The sequence below is a fragment of the Cetorhinus maximus genome, chromosome 11, assembly GCF_964194155.1.
Source record: "Cetorhinus maximus chromosome 11, sCetMax3.hap1.1, whole genome shotgun sequence".
In the NCBI taxonomy this organism is placed as follows: Eukaryota; Metazoa; Chordata; class Chondrichthyes; order Lamniformes; family Cetorhinidae; genus Cetorhinus; species Cetorhinus maximus.
This window is the reverse complement of record NC_135889.1, coordinates 95,934,090-95,952,685: the sequence shown is the minus strand read 5'-3', so window position 1 is coordinate 95,952,685 and position 18,596 is coordinate 95,934,090. Positions and strand designations below refer to the sequence as shown.

General features: G+C 43.2%; 1 protein-coding gene across 1 annotated transcript in view; it reads left to right on the top strand.

Annotated features, from left to right (window-relative positions):
- LOC144686788 (low-density lipoprotein receptor-related protein 1-like) overlaps positions 1–18,596 on the top strand; it is a 1,926,687-nt gene that overhangs the window by 1,860,807 nt on the left and 47,284 nt on the right. Inside the window, exons 82-83 of the mRNA XM_078552493.1 lie at positions 9,354–9,518; positions 11,054–11,215. Coding sequence (XP_078408619.1) covers positions 9,354–9,518; positions 11,054–11,215 — 327 coding nt within the window. The remainder of the gene's footprint in view (positions 1–9,353; positions 9,519–11,053; positions 11,216–18,596) is intronic.

Here is an 18,596-nt window from a genome sequence, read left to right as displayed (position 1 = left end):
GTTGAGAATGACCAAGAGCAGAGTGAGGCGGTTGGGTGGGAGGATGTGGGTTCGATGGTATCAGTAGAAGGGAAGGCAAGGATGGTCGGTAGGGACTTGGAGGCAGACACGGACCGTGGGGGTGGGAAGGAGCAGGTCGGGGGGGTGGGGGGGTTTAAGTTGGATGGAGGTGTGATTTTCGGAAAGGAAGGGAACATGCACGTTCACCCCAAAAGAAAAGGGTTGTGGTTGGTAGGTCACGGTGGGGGGAGTGGAAGGTGATGCTGGGGGTCGACAGTGATGGAGAAAGGGAATGGGTGACTGGGGGAGGAAAAAGGATGGGGGAGTGAAAGAAAAACTGTATTACCACCATGCTGGCTAAATTGAAAGTGAAATGAGAGTCGTGGTGCTTGCATGAGGCTCCGATAGGCCCTGCGACATACATACACACACTTCTCTCTCCAGAATCATTGGTGGGCTGGCTGCGTGCAGCTGAACTGCTAGTGACAGGGGGGTGGGGAGCGGATGAGCAATGATGTAGTGGGAGGACATGCAAAGCCTGTCAATGAAACTGAAAGGCAACATTACACATTATTCAGTGACAGTGCATATATTTACAAATTGTAAAGGGACATGTGTTCACCCATGCAACCACATGCAACAACTGTGATCAGAATTTCTTAACTTTGAACGTCTTAGACCTCTAGGTGCTGCCCTGACATCCGCAGCAGGGGTGGAGACAGCCTGTGCAATAGTTGGCCCTGTTGCCTCTGATGCTTTTGGCATGGGTCCCCTGGAGAGCCAAGACCTTGAGGGCCCCAGCTTGCTCTGGCTGTCCTCCTGTGGACCAGCTGCACCCTCTGCGGTGACAGAGGATGAGCTTGAGGGGCTCAAAGGCAAAGGGGACTCAGAGGGAGCAGACAGCCTCTGAGATTCCTGAGTGGATGACCCAGGGGTGTCCAGCTGCTGCTCCTCCTCCCTTTGTCTTTTCACATAACTCAGACTCCTAGCCTCTTGATTTATCTCTGTAATACCTCCCCTTGTACACATTTGGAGAAATGAATAATTCAGAATATTTGCTTTCTGGTGATGAATTTAACTAAAATAGATGAATTAAAAATAAATCTTGGTATATAGGTGACACTGGAAAGGGCAGCTTGTCCATCCATCTTCTTGAACCACTGCAGTTTGTGTAGTGGAGACGTTCCCAAACTGCTCTCAGATAGGGAGTTCCAGAATTATGACTAAGCAGCAATATATGTTCAAATCAAGCTGATGTATTGACTTGGGGGGGATCTTGGAGGTAATGGTGTTCCCATGATTCTGCTGCCCTTGTCCTTCTAGGTAGTGGAGGTCATGGGTTTGTGGGGTGCTGGTGAGGAAGACTGGGTGACTTGCTACACTGCATCCTGTAAATAGTATGCAATACACCAGTGGTGTCAAGCTTTTTGAATATTGTTGCAGCTGACCCATCCAAGCGTGTGCAGAGAATTACATCTGGCTTGAGCCTTGTACACGGTGGGCTTTGGGGGGTCAGGAATTGAGCCACTCACTCAGGCACTAACTTTTTTTTATTCATTTATGCGATGTGGTCAACACTGGCTAGGCCAGCATTTATTACCCATCCCTAATTGCCCTTCAGAAGGTGCTGGTGAGCTGCCTTCTTAAACCGCTATAGTCTCTGTGGTGTAGGTGCACCCACAGTGTTGTTGGGATGGAGTTCCAGGATTTTGACCCAGCAACAACGAAGGAACAGCGATATATTTCCAAGTCAGAATGGTGAGTGCATTGAAGGGGAAATTCTAGTGGTGGTGTTCCCATGTGTCTGCTGCCCTTGTCCTTCTAGGTGGTAGCGGCCGTGAGTTTGGAAGGTCCTGCCTAAAGAGCCTTGGTGAGTTCCTGCAGTGCATCTTGTAGATGGTACACACTGCTGCCACTGTCTGTCGGTGGCGGAGGGAATGAATGTTTGTGGATGTGGTGCCAATCAAGCGGGCTGCTTTGTCCTGGATGTTGAGTGTTGTTGGAGCTACACTCATCCAGGCAAGTGGAGAGTATTCCATCACAGGTTCTGAAGAGGAGCTCTGAAGAAGAGTCATAGGACTCGAAACATTAGCTCTGCTCTTTCTCTCCACAGATGCTGTCAAACCTGCTGAGTTTTTCCAGCAATTTTTGTTTTTGTTTCAGATTTCCAGCACCCGCAGTATTTTGCTTTTATCTTAATATTCCATCACACTTCTGACTTATGCCTTGTAGTGGACAGGCTTTGGGGAATCATGGGGTGATCTGCCACATGATTCCTAGCCTCTGACCTGCTCTTGTAGCTACAGTATTTATGTGGCTCGTCCCATTCAGTTTCTGATCAATGATAACCCTCAGGATGTTGATAGTAGGGGGGATTCAGTGATGCTAGTGCCATTGAATGTCAAGGGGCAATGGTTAGATTCTGTCTTGTTGGAGATGGTCGTTGTCTGGCACTTGTGTGGCGCGAATGTTACTTGCCACTTGTCAGCCCAAGCCTGGATATGTCCAGGTCTTGCAGCATTTGGACGTGGACTACTTTAGTATCTGAGGAGTCACAAATGGTGCTAAACATTGTGCAATGATCAACAAACATACCCACTCCTGATATTATGATGGAAGGAAGGCATTGATGAGACAGCTGAGGATGGTTGGGCCAAGGACACTACCCTGAGGAACTCCTGCAGTAATGTCCTGGAACTGAGATGATTAAACTCCAACAACCGCAACCCTCCTCATTTGTGCTAGTTATGAGTCCAACCAGCAAAGAGCTTTCCCCCTGATTCCCATTGACTCCAGTTTTGTTTGGCTCCTTGATGCCACACTCAGTTAAATGTAGTAATGGCACTTATGTGATTGGTCTCGTTGCGTTTCTGGTCAATGGTGACTCTTCAGAATATTGGTGATGGGGTCTCGACCGTGATTATGCCATTGAAAATCAAGTGGTGCTAGTTAGACTTTCTCTTGTTGATTTATGGTCATCACATAGCACTTTGGTGTTGTGAACGTTATTTACCACTTTTAGCACATACCTGGATTTCATCCAGATCTTTCTGTATGACATCCCCTAATTCAACAGTTTTCTTCTTTTAATGTTCTCACCTCTTCTTTAGCTATCCTGTTGATATTGTAATATTGAAAGTATTTTGGCATCAATTACATCATCAAAGCCCATCTACATATTTAAAGACGGCATCAGCAACACCTGGATGGTATCCCTACTGACTTCAAATTAAAATTGCAGTTGGAAAAGTTAGAAGAGAATGGGGGCCTTTAAGTCCATCTCAATTTTAACTGCTCTTCCACCCACACTGCACCCACCCTCTCCCTCCCACACACACCTCCACATCCCATTGGTCTAATGAGGGGTGTGAAAATTGGGGCCTTGGTGTTTGATGTAACCAAAATCCAAATCCTATTTGAGTTGATTGTTTTCTGATTATTCTCCTTTATTATGGTTTGACTTCCATTTCTTGTAAGTTATCAGTTGATTAGGTCAACATGCGCTCTCACTTCTGTCACTTGTGTACTAGTTCATGAGCCAATCACATGTGACATTTACTATACCCAACTCTAAATTTGTTCAGGTTTTCCCACTTTATATTTGGCTGGTTGAAATCACTCATTAAAATAACTTGTGTTCTTTCATTCCTTTTGTTTACGTCTTTGTGGAGCAAACTGTCCTCCTTCTAGTATTAACTTGGCAGTCTGTAGGATCACCCTTTGGATTGGTTACACATTCACAATTTTTTGCCCGGTACAGTTCTTTGTGCAGCTCATATCCCAAAGGTTGTTTACCTTCAAATTGATCCTTGGTGGCTCCATCGCCTCCTTTTCTGTTCCTTCTGTCCTTCCTGAACACATTGTAATTATAATGTTCAAGAGAACATTCAGCTTTTGGATTGTGGCATGTTTGTTCTACTCCCACCACATTGTAGTTCCCTGCTGCAATAACAGTTTCCAGATTTGACATCTTATTATAATGCTTCTCGCCTTCACGTTTTAAGCATCTTAATGTCTTGTTTCATGTTATGCAATGTCTTTTCATCCTGGAGTCTGGTACATGTCTGCTTGTCATGGTAACTGTCCATACCCAGTAGTTGACTAGTTCCTGCCCTACAATCCATCTTATCTAGGTTATGAGTACTTTCTTGCCCCTCCCAACAACTACCACCCCAGTCCACTACCCACACGCCCACCATCCCTCAACCTTTTTAGTTTAAATGATTTTCAATAGGTGCCTCAATGGTTCTTGTAAATATCTTTTGTCCGATTAAATTTAGCTACAGCCCATATTTCCAAAGCCATTCAATTTTAATTCTGAAAATCATTGCTATTATTGTAGCCTCCAGGTTGGAATCAGGAAACTCAGCACAGACTGAGAATGAAACATCGGACCTGCTTGGTCTGTAAGGCTTGGCTACTGAATTGATCAACTAACTGAACCATTAAAGGAATTGTAAATTTCTATTCATTAAATTACCATCTTGGGAAAAGCAGCTGCCAGAAAGAAAGTCAGCCTCTGCTCTCTCTCATGCAACTCATAGAATTGAACAGAAAGTACCAAGAGACTCTGAGGAAAAAAACTTGCAAAAATAAATCCCTCCTCACCAACCTACAAGAAGATACTGCAGAGGGAAAGACTGGTTGCTGAGAGAACAATTTCCAGCAGACGCATGAATAGTGATGCAAATCAAGGAAGTAGAATGTTGCCTGAGGTCCACCCACTCTTTCAAGGACACCTTAAACATGAAGTGTGCACCAGTTTACACATTTGTGCCTGCAGTCTCAGCATGTCCAACAAATGTTTTTAAAAATGTTCATTGCACTGTTAGTTGCAGTTAACAATTTAAAGAAAAGGTCTTAAAAATCATAGATATTACTTTGTCGTTGTACATCCATAGAATTATACAGCAGAGAAAGAGGCCATTTGGCCCATCATGCCTGCGCCAGCTCTTTGAACCATAAGACCATACGACGTAGGAGCAGAACTAGGCCATTCGGCCCATCAAGTCTGCTCTGCCATTCAATGAGATCATGGCTGATCTGATAATCCTGAACTCCACTTTCCTGCCTTTTCCCCATAACCCTTGATTCCCTTACTAATTAAAAATCTGTCTATCTCAGCCTTGAATGGCTCAGTCTCTACAGCCCTCTGCAGTAAAGAATTGCACAGATTCACTATCTTCTAAGAGAAGAAATCCCTCCTCATCTTGGTGTTAAATTTGTGACCCCTTACCTTGAGATTACCACCTCTGATCCTAGACTCTCCCAAAAGGGGAAACAACCTCTCAGCATCCACCCTGTCAAGCCCCCTAAGAATCTTATATGTTTTAATAAGGTCGCATCTCATTCTTCTAAACTCCAATGAGTACAGGCCCAATCTACTCAACCACTCCTCATAAGAAAATCCCTCCATATCTGGGATCAACTTAGTGAACCTTCTCTGGACTGCCTCAAATGCCAGTATATCTTTCCTTAGAAAAGGGGACCAAAACTGTTCACAGTATTCATGATGTGGTCTAACTGTGCCTTGTATAGTTTTAGCAAGACTTCCCTATTTTTATACTCCTTTCCCTTTGAAATAAAGGCCAACATTCCATTTGCCTTCCCTATTACCTGTTGAACTTGTATGTTAGCTTTTTGGATTCATGCACGAGGACTCCCAAATCCCTCTGTGCTGCAGCTTTCTGCACTCTTTCTCCATGTAAATGATATTTGACTCCTCTATTCTTCCTGCCAAAATGCATAACCTCACATTTTCCCACATTAGATTCCATCTGCCAAGTTTTTGCCCACTCACTTAACCTGTCTATATCCCTCTCTAGACTCTTTGTGTCATCCTCACCACTTTCCTTCCCACCTATTTTTGTGTCATTCATAACCTTGGTGATAGTATATTCACTTCCCTCATCTAAGTCATTAATATATATTGCAAATAATTGTGGCCCGATCACTGATCCCTGTGGCACTCCACTAGTTACAGGCTGCCATCCTGAAAATGCATCCCTTATCCCAACTCTCTGTCTGCTATTAGTTTGCTAATCCTCTACCCATGCCAATATACTACCCCAACACCATGGGCTCTTATCTTATTAAGTAGTCTTATGCGTGGTACCTTATCGAACATCTTTTGGAAATCCAAATATATTACATCTACAGACTCCCCTTTACCTATCCTGCTTGTTACCTCCTCAAAGACTTCTAATACATTTGTCCGGCATGACTTCCCCTTCATGAAGCCATGCTGACTCTGCTTGATCATATTATGCATTTCTAAATGCTCTGCTCTTACATCCTTTATGATAGACTCTAACATTTTCCCAATGATAGATGTTAAGCTAACTGGCCTATAGCTACCTGTTTTTTGTCTCCCTCCCTTTTTTTAATAAGGATGTTACATTGGCAGTTTTCCAATCTTCTGGGACTTTTCCAGAATCTAAGGATTCTTGGAAGATTACTACCAGTGCATCCACTATTTGTGTAGCTGCTTCCTTTAATATCCTAGGATGCAACGCATCAGGTCCAGTGCACTTATCAACCTTTAGCCCCATTAGTTCCCCTAGTACTTTTTCTCTAATGATAGTTATTGTATTTATTTCCTCCACCCCTTTTACCCCTTGATTATTTAGTATTTTTGGAATGCTATTAATGTCTTCTAATGTGAAGACTGATGCAAAGTTTTTATTCAACTCCTCTGCTATCTCCTTGTTCCCCATTATTATTTCCCCAGCCTCATTCTCTAGGGGGCCTATGTTCACTTCGGCATCTCTCTTCCTTTTTATATATTTAAAGAAGCTCTAATTGTCCGTTTTGTATTACTTGCTAGTTTACCCTCAAATTTTATTTTCTCCCTCTTTATTAATATTTTTGGTCATCTTTTGTTGGTTTTTAAAACATTCCCAATCCTCTGGCTTACCACTAATTTTTGACACATTGTATGTTTTTTTTTCAATTTGACACTATCCTTAACTTCCTTGATTAACCATGATTGGTTTATCCCTGCCTAGAATCCTTTTTTCTCATTGGGATATATCTTTGTTGTGAATCATGAACTGTTTTCTTAAACGTCTGACATTGTTCATCAACCATCTTTCCTGCTAAACTCCTCACCCAGTTTACTCCAACCAACTCTGCCTTCATTCCTTTGTAATTGCCCTTATTTAAGTTTAGCACAGCTGTTTCCAGACCTACTGAGTTTTTCCAGGTAATTCTGTTTTTGTTTCCAACCCAAGTTTCTCATTCTCAAACTGAATGCTAAATTCTACCATATTATGGTCACTGTTTCCTAGGGGATCCTTTACTCTGAGATCATTTATTAAACCTGCCTCATTATACATTACCAGATCCAAAATAGCCTGATCCCTGGTTGGATCCACAACATATTGTTCTGGGAAACTATCCCGAAAACACTTAATGAATTCTTGCTCCTGGCTACCTCTGCCAATTTGATTTTCCCAATCTACATGAAGATTAAAGTCACCCATGATTAATGCACTGCCTTTTTTACATGCCCTCATTATCTCCTGATTTATTCTTTTTCCTGTATAGTTGCTGTTAGTGGGCTATAGACTACTCCCACCAGTGTCTTCTTCCCCTTGTTATTTTTTTATCTCCACCCACATGGATTCTACATCTTCCGATCTCAGATCATTTCTTGCTATCCTACTTATTCCATCTTGTAATAAGAGCTATTCAATTAGTCACACTTTCCAGCTATTTCCCTACAGCCCTCCAATCATTAATAATATAAAAAATTAGTTTTGTAGGTAATTTCTGAGGATGATGTCTATATAATGTGTCATTCCTCTGCAGCATGCAGTGAAATAATACTATGGGTCAGATAGTTTGCTCTAATTGAAATAAAAAACAGAAAATGCTTGAAACTCTAAGTAGACCGGACAACGCCTATAGAGAGGGAAAGGCAGGGTTAATGTTTTAGGTTGATGATCTCTCATCAGACGGGGTTCTAACAATCGGCCATCGATCTAAAACATTAACCTTATCTTCCTCTCTCCACAGATGCTGCCTGATTTGGTCAGTCTCCCAGCATTTTCTGCTTTTTATTTCATATTTCCAGCATCTAAAGGTTTTTTTTTTACCTTTTGGTACAATTGAAGTTTCGGTCAAATCAATCACGTTGTTCCCATGTCAGAACTCACTGACCATCACAATCTCAATGACATTGAGCAGTTGGCAATAGTCTAAATAATATTGCTTGAACAATCCAAGGACAAATGGGACATGTTTGGGTGAGGTGACATTGATAAATCACTTCAACTTCACTTTATGATTTATTCTGTCATTTCAATCACAATGTGCCATTGCCTGGTAACATATTCTAGTCTATGTGTTATTCTATATGTATCATACCAATGGAAATGAAAAGTGTGTTTCTACAGATGTGGCATGACAATATCCAAGTGACGTTACAAGTTTTTCTTAGGTTTATATCATAAATGGGATTAAATAAAGGAAATGGCTTTGATCAGCCATGTGATCTTATAAATAATTTTGTCTGTTTGTCTCATTTATGAGCTATCCAGTTGGCTATACTTTTGGAGAAGATCAGCATATTATAAATGATCATTTTAAAATCTTTGAAAGAGAAGCTAACATGAAGTTCCTATCCATCACATGAAGGACTAGTAGCAGGAAGTTTTAATTCATTTAGATTATGTACTCAGTCACCTAAAATGTCAAAATGAAAATTATAACAGCCCACTTACTGGCAATGTTATTTAAGGTGTAATTCTCTTCCGGCTACCTTCATAAGAAACTTCATTTTTTATGGGACAACCTTGAGGTTTTTTTTTGTCAACTGCTGTGACCCAGTGGCAGCACTTTCATCTATGAGTTCAAGTCCTGTTCCAGAGGCTTGAGCAGATACTAAACTGACACACCAGTGCAGTGCTACCTTTTGGGTAAGATGTTAAAGTGAAGCTCCACCTGTCCTCTCAAATGGACATAGAAGATCCCATGGCACTATTTCAAAGAAGAGCAAGGGTGTACTCCCTGGTGATCTGGTCAATATCTACCCCTCAACCATCATTACCAGAACAGATTATCTGGTTATTATCATCATCATTATTTGTGGGACTTTATTGTTTCAAAATTGCCTGCCACCTTTCCTACATCACAACAGTGACTACACTTCATTTGGCTGTAAAGCACTTTAGAAGATCTTGAGATCCTGAAAAATACTATATAAAAACAGGTTTTTTTCTTTCCTTTCACAGTAGAAATCTTTGAAATAAAATGTTAAATCTAAATCGCTTATAAATGAATTTTTTGTTTCAGTAACAAAAATCTTAAAAACTGAACAAATATAATATTAATACCTGGTTCTATTATAGGAAGTACCTGTAACCTAGTGTGTATGAATGGAGGGACTTGTTTTGTGAATGAGCGAGACCAGCCAAAATGCAAATGCAAGCCCCGGTATGCAGGACAGGAATGCGAAACTGACCAGTGCAAAGACTATTGTCAAAATGGAGGAATCTGCTCAGCATCAACGTTAGGTACTGTAAATCATTATCCAGGAGCGGGGAATCAAATGTTTAGTGTGGCTGCTTGCAGACTACATGAAATCTTTTTCCGTATCATTGTATAAATGTAGTTTTATGCAGGAAAAAATGTCATTCACATTACATCAGTAGCGAAACTGCATGTTAGCAAATTTTAAAAATCCTGTTTGATTTAGGCTAAGTGCATTGTGCTTACATCAGGGGTATGGGCACAATCTCAATATTGTTTTCCTTAATACGACACACCAATATATTTTTCATTTACAAGTAGGTTTGAGATTTGGAATGAATACAATAGCTCTGTATTGTAAACCAAGACTAAAGGTTGTCTCATCATTGGTTGAACTGTAGAATATGTCTGAAAAACAGGAAAGGACAAAATAAAAGTAATGAGCATTAAATTATTCATATGCAATTCATATTTTGAAGCTAATTTGCAAAAAATTGTATTTTTATAGAAGTTCAGTTTTCCATCGTATTTTGTAAATGCTTTTTTTTTGCAGATAATGTCCAGAGATGTTAATGTGCCATTCCAGTCTCACTGCAGATTTGCACAGCCTTCTATAAAATGTTTGTAATACTCCAGAAATTTCTTGCAATGCAAACCCATGCTTACAGAAACATGTCTGCCAAAGTTAACGAATAACTTTAATCAAGTGTGATAAATAATTTGCATCCTGACCACTTTTGCCACTTCATCCCTCAGAAGCTAATGCCCTTCACAGGCATGCCAATATGACACATCTGCTTTTATGTCCTATTTGACTTATCGTTAAAAATCTTGACAAACAGCCCATTTGTGAATTTACTTTTACAGCTGAGATTCTTCGCTGGTTTGCTGGTGAAGAATCCTAATGCCAGTTTAAAAAAAAGTGCTGAAGACAAATTGACATGCTGTGCTAACCAAGGAGTTGTTCCGCCTGTCAGTGCTTAATTGTATTTTAAGCACTGCTATCACTATCATTTCATTATGCATTTTTAAATAGAAACTGCCATGTGTCCAATAATCTGAATTTTTCTTTCTAATATACCTAATAAAGCACACTGGCAACTAATGGAAATTTATTTATGCACTACCAGAATTTCATTTCCCCTCAAATTATCCCAATTTATAATTTCCTTATTGGGCCAATGTTTGATAAAAAGGAGAAAAAGCCAGGTAAAGTGATGTTGGAGATGGTGCTGTTATTCATGACAGGTAGCGTAATGAGTTTGGAGCTGCTGAACTTAAATTCACTGTCATGTTCCTGTGTGTAGAACTGAATGAACTGTCGACCAAGCAACCAATATCCTATATGTTTTGTGACTGTTTGGAATATCAGTCACAAAGCATCAGCACAAAATCTGTGGTGTAGCAAAGGCATCAGCATTCATTCAACAGGCTGCTGAACTGGCTAAGCTGGAGTTTAACATATTAGGATTGAACCAATTCAGTTTTGTTAGTACATTACAATGCAAGGATGTAATAATGATTGTAAAGCTGTTAAAGTGTCCTTATTTTTTAAGATATTTCTTTTCAATCTGTTTAGGAAAACCAGCTTGTCGCTGTCCAATAGGATTTACTGGTCCAACCTGTATGCAGAGAGTTTGCGACAACTTCTGTCTCAATGAGGGCATTTGTGATGTGAACACAGGAAATCAGCCGTATTGTTACTGTCTGCCAAATTTCACAGGAGACAGGTGTCAATACAGTGAGTTTCATGACAGTAATCATTTGCAGCAAAAACTCAGATAGAGCCGAACTTGATGGGTTTGGCAGTGGCCTCGTCCTGCCTGGAAAACTAGTGACAACCCCGCCATGGCCATTTCCAGGAGCTCCAATGGGATTAAATATCCATCAGGCAGTTAGCAGCCTGCCATTGGGGCTTCCATGACTTTCAAAGTAAAGAGTTTGCCTCCAAGGGCTGCCAACCAAATAGATACTATCATTTTTGTCTTTAACTTACACACTATATTTTAGCACTTTTTTCTTTCATTGGTCAGATCTTCAGCCCATGTTGTTCTTTGTCACACCATGGCATATCTATTGATTCAAACTCTCTGCCTTCATTAGCTTCTAACCCTTGCTTATGCCTTTCACTCTTCTTCCCCTGCCATAAGTAATGATGGAATTTCATTCCCCCTCTGGGAGCAGGCTAAGAGCTGGGGAGGGGTGCATAATAAGGTGGGAAGGTGTGGAGAGGCCATCCTCTTCCCAACTCCCTCAAACTAAGACAGGGGCAAGGAAGATCGATGGCCTTCCCTCCGGTAAGCCAATTGAGGTAATTACCCGGCAAATTATGGGCCATTTAAGAGCCGCCACCACTGGTAGAATACCCAGGTGGCCTCCCTGTGGGCTCAGGTTGGGTGGAGGGGGGACCTTCCTGATCATGCCCCACAGAGAAACCCCTCAGCAGCAAGGGCTCACCCACTGAAAGAGCCCCCTCCTCCACACTGAAACCACCACCTCCCTTTCAGTCTCAGAAGCAGAGCTGGGAGCAGTGGCTGCTGTTAGGACTGCAGGAGGCCCAGAATAGCAGCCATGAAGGAAGCCTCAGAAGAGAGGTAAGTGGGGTTGGCTCATTGGGTCAATCATACAGGCCTCTTCCAGGATGGTGGAGGTGGGAGGCGGGGGCTTGGGTTCAGTGTGGGGTGTGGGGCTCTTTCAGGGAGTGCAGCCCTTGCTGCTAAGGGGTTTCTTTGTGGGACATGATCAGGAGGGCTCCCCCACAACCTGAACTCAGTGCATTTCCTTAATTGCCCTTGAGAAGGTGGTGATGAGCCATCGCCTTCTTGAACAGCTGCAGATCACTTGATGCAGGAACACCCACAGTGCTGCTGGGAAGGAAATTCCAGAATTTTGATTCCGTAACAGTGAAGGAACAACAGTATAGTTCTAAGTCAAGATGGTGTGTGGCTTGAAGGGCAACTTTCAGGTGGTAGTGTTCCCATAAGTCTGCTGCCCTTGTCCTTCTAGGTGGTAGAGGTTAAGGGTTTGGAATGTGCTGTTGAAGGAGCCTAGGTGAGTTGCTGCAGTGCACCTTGTAGGTGGTACACATTACTACCACTGTGTTGGAGAGAGTAAATGTTTAAGCTGGTGAATGAGGTGCTGATCAAGCGAGCTGCTTTGTTCTGGATGGTGTTAAGCTTCTTGAGTGTCGTTAGAGCTCCATTCATCCAGGCAAGTGAAGACTATTCCATCAGACTCCTGAAGATGGACAGTTAACGTTTCGAATGCGAATGACCCTCCAACAGTTCTGTTGAAAGGTCATTCGGACTCGAAACGTTAACTGTGTTCCTCTCTGCAGATGCTGCCAGACCTGCTGAGTTTTTCCAGGTATTTTTGTTTTTGTTTTGGTGAGTTACTGACCTCTGAATTCCCAGCCTCTAACCTGTTCTTGTAGCCACAGTATTTATATGGCTGGCCCAGTTCAGTTTCTGGCCAATGAAACATCCAGGATGTCGATAGTGGGGGGGTTCAGCAATAGTAATGTCATTGAATGTCAAGGAGAAAGAGTCAGATTCTTTATTGTTGCAAATGGTCATTGCCTGGCACTCGTGTGGCACAAATGTTACTTGTGACTTATCAGCCCAAGCCTGAATGTTTTCCAGGTCTTGCTGTATATTAACACAGACTGCTTCAGTATTTGAGGAGTTGTGAACAAGAACATAATATAAGAAATAGGAACAGGAGTAGACCTTTCGGCCCCTCAAGCCTGCTCCGCCATTCAATAAGATCATGGCTGATCATCTTGTGTTTTGAGTTCCACATTCCCATCGAACCCTGATAACCTATAGAATGGTAGTGAATGTTGAACAATCCTCAGCATACAACCCAATTTCTAACATTATGATGAAGGAAAGGTCATTGATGAAGCAGCTGAAGATGGTTGGGCCTAGGACACTAACCTGCTGTAGCAATGTCTTGGGACTGAGACAATTGACCTCCAACAACCACAACCGTTTTGCTTTGTGCTAGGAATGACTCAACCAGTGGAGAGTTTTGCCCCCCGATTCCCATTAACTCCAGTTTTGCTAGGGCTTCTTGATGCCACACTTGGTCAAATGCTGCCTTGATAGCAAGGCAAGTCACTCCTAACTCGCCTTTTGAGTTCAGCTCTTTTGATCATAATTAAACCAAAGCAGTAATGAGGTCAGGGCCCAAATGGTCCTGGCAGAACTGAGCAGGTTATTGTTGTGTAAGTGTTGGTTGATAGCACTGTTGACGTCACCTTTCATCGGTTTGTTCATGATCAGGAGGAGGCAGATGGGGCAGTAATTGGCCAGATTGGATTTTTCCTGTGTTTCGTGGACAGGACATAGCTGGGGAAGTTTCCACTTTGTAGGGTAGATGCCAGAACAGATACTGAAACAGCTTCGCTCAGAGTGTGGCTGCTTCTGGAGCACAAGGCTTCAGTGCTGTTGCCTGGATGTTGTCAAGGCCTTTGCAGTATCCAGTGCCTTCAGCCATTTCTTCATATCATGTGGAGTGAATTGAATTGGCTGAAGACTTGCATTTGTTATGCTGATGCACTTATGAGCAGGCCGAGATGGATCATCCACTCGGCAATACCGGCTGAAGATCGTTGCAGATCCTTCAGACATTTTTTTTTTGCGCTGATTTGCTGGGCTCCCCCATCATTGAGGATGGGGACATTTGTGGAGCCTCCTCAAGTGTAAAAATAATAGGGTAGTAATAGTGGGGGATTTCAACTCCCCCAACATTAACTGGGTTAGTTATAGTGTGATAGGTTTAGAGGGAGTGGAATTCTTAAAATGCATCCAGGAGAAGGTCCGACAAGAGAGGGGACGGTCCTGGACTTAATTTTAGGAAATGAAGCTGGGCAAGTGGTAGAGGTATCAGTGGGGGAACATTTTGCAGATTGTGATCATAACTCCGTTAGATTCAAGGTTGTTATGGAAAAGGACAAGGACGGGCCAGAAATCAGAGTTTGAAATTGGGGGAAGGCCGATTTTAATAAGATCAGATGTGATTTGGCCAGAGTGGACTGGGAGCAGCTACTTTTAGGTAAATCTGCATCACAGCAGTGGGACTCATTCAAGAAGGAAATAGGGAGAGTACAGGGCCAACATATTCCAGTAAAGATAAAGGGTGGGACTAACAAATCCAGGGAACCTTGGATGCTGAGGGATATACAGGATTGGATAAAGAGAAAAAGGGAGGCTTATGGCAGATACCGAGGGCTCAAAACAGCGGAAGCCCTAGAGGAGTATAGAACGTGTAGGGGGGATCTGAAAAAGGAAATTAGGAGAGCAAAAAGGGGGCATGAAAAAACATTGGCAAGTAAAATAAAGGAAAATCTAAAGTTATTTTACAAGTACACTAAGACTAAGAGGATAACTAGGGAAAGAGTAGGGCCCATTAAGGTCCATAGTGGTAATTTGTGTGTGGAGCCAGAAGACGTAGGTAGGGTTCTAAATGAATACTTTGTGTCGGTGTTCACAAGTGAGACGGACGATGTGAGTATGGAAATCAGGCAGAAGGACTGTGATTTAATTGAAGAAATTAGCATAGAAGGGGAGGATGTTCTAGGTGGTCTGGCAGGCTTAAAAGTAGATAAATCTCCAGGCCCGGATGAAATGTATGCCAGGCTGTTGCGTGAGGCAAGGGAGGAGATAGCAGGGACGTTGGCAATAATTTTCAAAACCTCTCTGGCCACAGGAGAGGTGCCAGAGGACTGGAGGACAGCCAATGTGGTACCGTTATTCAAGAAGGGAGGAAGGGATAAACCAGGGAACTACAGGCCAGTCAGCCTAACCTCAGTGGTGGGGAAACTATTGGAAGCAATTCTGAGGGACAGAATTAATCTACACTTGGAGAGGCAGGGATTTATCAAGGACAGTCAGCATGGTTTTGTTAAGGGGAGGTCATGTCTGACCAATTTGATTGAATTTTTCGAAGCGGTGACCAGGTGTGTAGATGAGGGCAATGGATTTGACGTAGTCTACTTGGACTTCAGCAATGCTTTTGATAAGGTGCCACATGGGAGACTGATAACAAAGGTAAGAGCCCATGGGATCCAAGGCAATTTGGCAAATTGGATCCAGAATTGGCTGAGTGGTAGGAAGCAGAGGGTGATGGCTGAGGGTGTTTTTGTGACTGGATGTCTGTGTCCAGTGGGGCTCCACAGGGATCGGTGTTGGGTCCCTTGCTGTTTATAGTATACATAAACGCTTTGGACTTGAATGTAGGAGGGTTGATCAGTAAGTTCGTGGATGACACGAAAATTGGTGGGGTGGTAAATAGTGAGGAGGATAGCCTTAGATTACAGGAGGATATAGACAGGCGGGTCAGGTGGGCTGATCAGTGGCAAATGGAATTTAATCTGGATAAGCGTGAGGTGATGCATTTAGGCAGGACAAACAAGGCACGGGAATACACGATGCATGGTAGGACCCTGGGAAGTACCGAGGATTAGAGGGACCTTGGTGTGCATGTCCATCGCTCCCTTAATGTAGCGGGACAGGTAGATAAGGTAGTTAAGAAGGCATATGGGATACTTGCCTTTATTAGCCGAGGCATAGAATATAAGAACAGGGAGGTTATGCTGGAACTGTATAAAACGCTGGCTAGGCCACAGCTAGAGTATTGTGTGCCAGTTCTGGAATCCGCATTATAGGAAGGATGTGATTGCATTAGAGAGAGTGCAGAGGTGAGTTACCAGGATGTTGCCTGGGCTGGAGAGTTTTAGTTATGAGGAGAGATTGGATAGACTGCGGTTATTTTCCCTGGAGCAGGGGAGATTGAGGGGGGACATGATTGAGGTGTATAAAATTATGAGGGGCATAGATAGGGTAGACAGGAAGGAACTTTTCCCCTTGGTGGAGGGATCAATAACTAGAAGGCATAGATTTAAGGTAAGGGGCAGGGGGTTTAGAGGGAATATGAGGAAGAGTTTTTTCACCCATCTGGAACTCACTACCTGAAAGGGTGGTAGAGGCAGAAACCCTCATAACATTTAAGAAGTATTTGGATGTGTACTTGCGATGCCATGGCGTACAAGACTATGGGCCTAGAGCTGGAAAATGGGATTAGAATAGTTAGGTACTTGTTCGACCAGTGCAGACTCAAAGGGCCGGAGGGTCTTTTTCTGCACAGTAGACCTCTATGATTCCTCCTCCAATGAGCTGTTTCATTGTCCACCACCATTCATGACTGGATGTGGTAGGACTGCAGAGCTTTGATCTGATTCGTTAGTTATGGAATCGCTAAGCCTTGTCTGTCGCATGCTGCTTCCACTGTTTGGCACGTTAGTAGTCCTGTGTTGTAGCTTCACCATGTTGACACCTCGTTTTTAGGTATGCCTTGTGCTGTTCCTGGCATGCCCTCCTGCACTCTTCAATGAAGAGTGTTGATCCTTGGCTTGACGGTAATGGTAGAATGAAGGATATGGCAGGCCCTGAGGTTACAGGTTGAGGTTAAGTACAATGCTGCTGCTGCTGATGGCCCACAGCACCTCAGGGATGCCCAGTTTTGAGCTGCAGAACTGTTTTGAACCTGTCATATTTAGCATGGTGGTAGTGCCACACAATATGATGGAGGATATCGTCAATGTGAAGATGGGACTTCATCTCAACAAGGAGTGTACCTGGATAGGTGCAACTCCGACATGTATATTGGTGAGGACAAGGTCCAGTAGGTTTTTCCCTCTTCTTGGTTCCCTCACTACCTGCCACTAGACCCCAGTCTAGCAGCTGTGACCTTCAGTACCCGGCCAGCTAAGCCAGTAATGACGCTACAAAGCTACACTTGGTGATGGACATTAAAGTCCCCCATCCAAAGTAGATTCTGTGCCACCCTTAGTGTTTCTTCCAAGTGGTGTTCAACATGGAGGAGTACTGATTCATCAGCTGAGTGAGGGTGCTCGGTAGTAATCAGTAGGAGGTTTCCTTGTCCATGTTTGACCTGATAGCATGAGAATTCATGGAGTCTGAAGTCTGACTTTACACCACTGTGCCACCTCCGATGGGATGATGTTGGTGGTGTCTGGGACATTGGCTGTAAGTTATAATTTGGTGAGTATGACTATGTGAGGCTGTTGCTGGACTAATCTGTGGGATAGCTCTCCCAGTGCTGGCACAAGCCACCAGATGTTAGTAAGTAGGACTTCGCAGGATCGACAGGTATTGTCATGCCTCAGTTGATGCCAGGTGGTGTGCCTGGTTTTGTTCCTTTTTGATTTTACTGCAGCAATTTGGTACAACTGAGTGGCTTGTTCCATTTGAGAGGGCATTTAAGAGTCAACCACATTGCTGTCGATCTGGTGTTCCATTTTTAAAAATTAATTCATGGGATGTGGGCTTCGCTGGCCAGGCCAGCATTTATTGCCCATCCCTAATTGCCCTTGAGAAGGTGGTGCTGAGCTGCCTTCTTGAATCGTTACGGTCCATGTGGTGTAGGTACACCCACAGTGCTGTTAAGAAGAGAGTTCCACAATTTTGATCCAGCAATAGTGAAGGAACGACGATATATTTCCAAGTCAGGATGGTGAGTGACATGGGGGAGAACTTCCAGGTGGTGATGTTTCCATCTATCTGCTGCCTTTGTCCTAGATGGGTGTGGTCGTGGGTTTGGAAGGTGCTGTCGAAGGAGCTGTGGTGAATTCCTGCAGTGCATCTTGTAGATGGTACACACTGCTGCTACTGTGCATCAGAGGTGGAGGGAGTGAATGTTTGTGGATGTGGTGCCAATCAAGCGGGCTGCTTTGTCCTGGACGGTCTCAAACTTCTTGAGTGTTGTTGGAGCTGCACTCATCCAGGCAAGTGGGGAGTATTCCATCACGCTCCTGACTTGTGCCTTGAAGATGATAGACAGGCTTTGGGGAGTCAGGAGGTGGGTTACCCGTAGCATGATTCCTAGTCTCTGACCTGCTTTTGTACCCACAGTATTTATATGGCGAGTCCAGTTCAGTTTCTGGTCAATGGTAACCCCTGGGATGTTGATAGCAGGGGATTCAGTGATGCTAATGCCATTGCACATCAAGAGACAATGGTTGGATTCTCTCTTGCTGGAGATGGTCATTGCCTGACACTTGTGTGGCATGAATTTTACTTGCCACTTGTCAGCCCAAG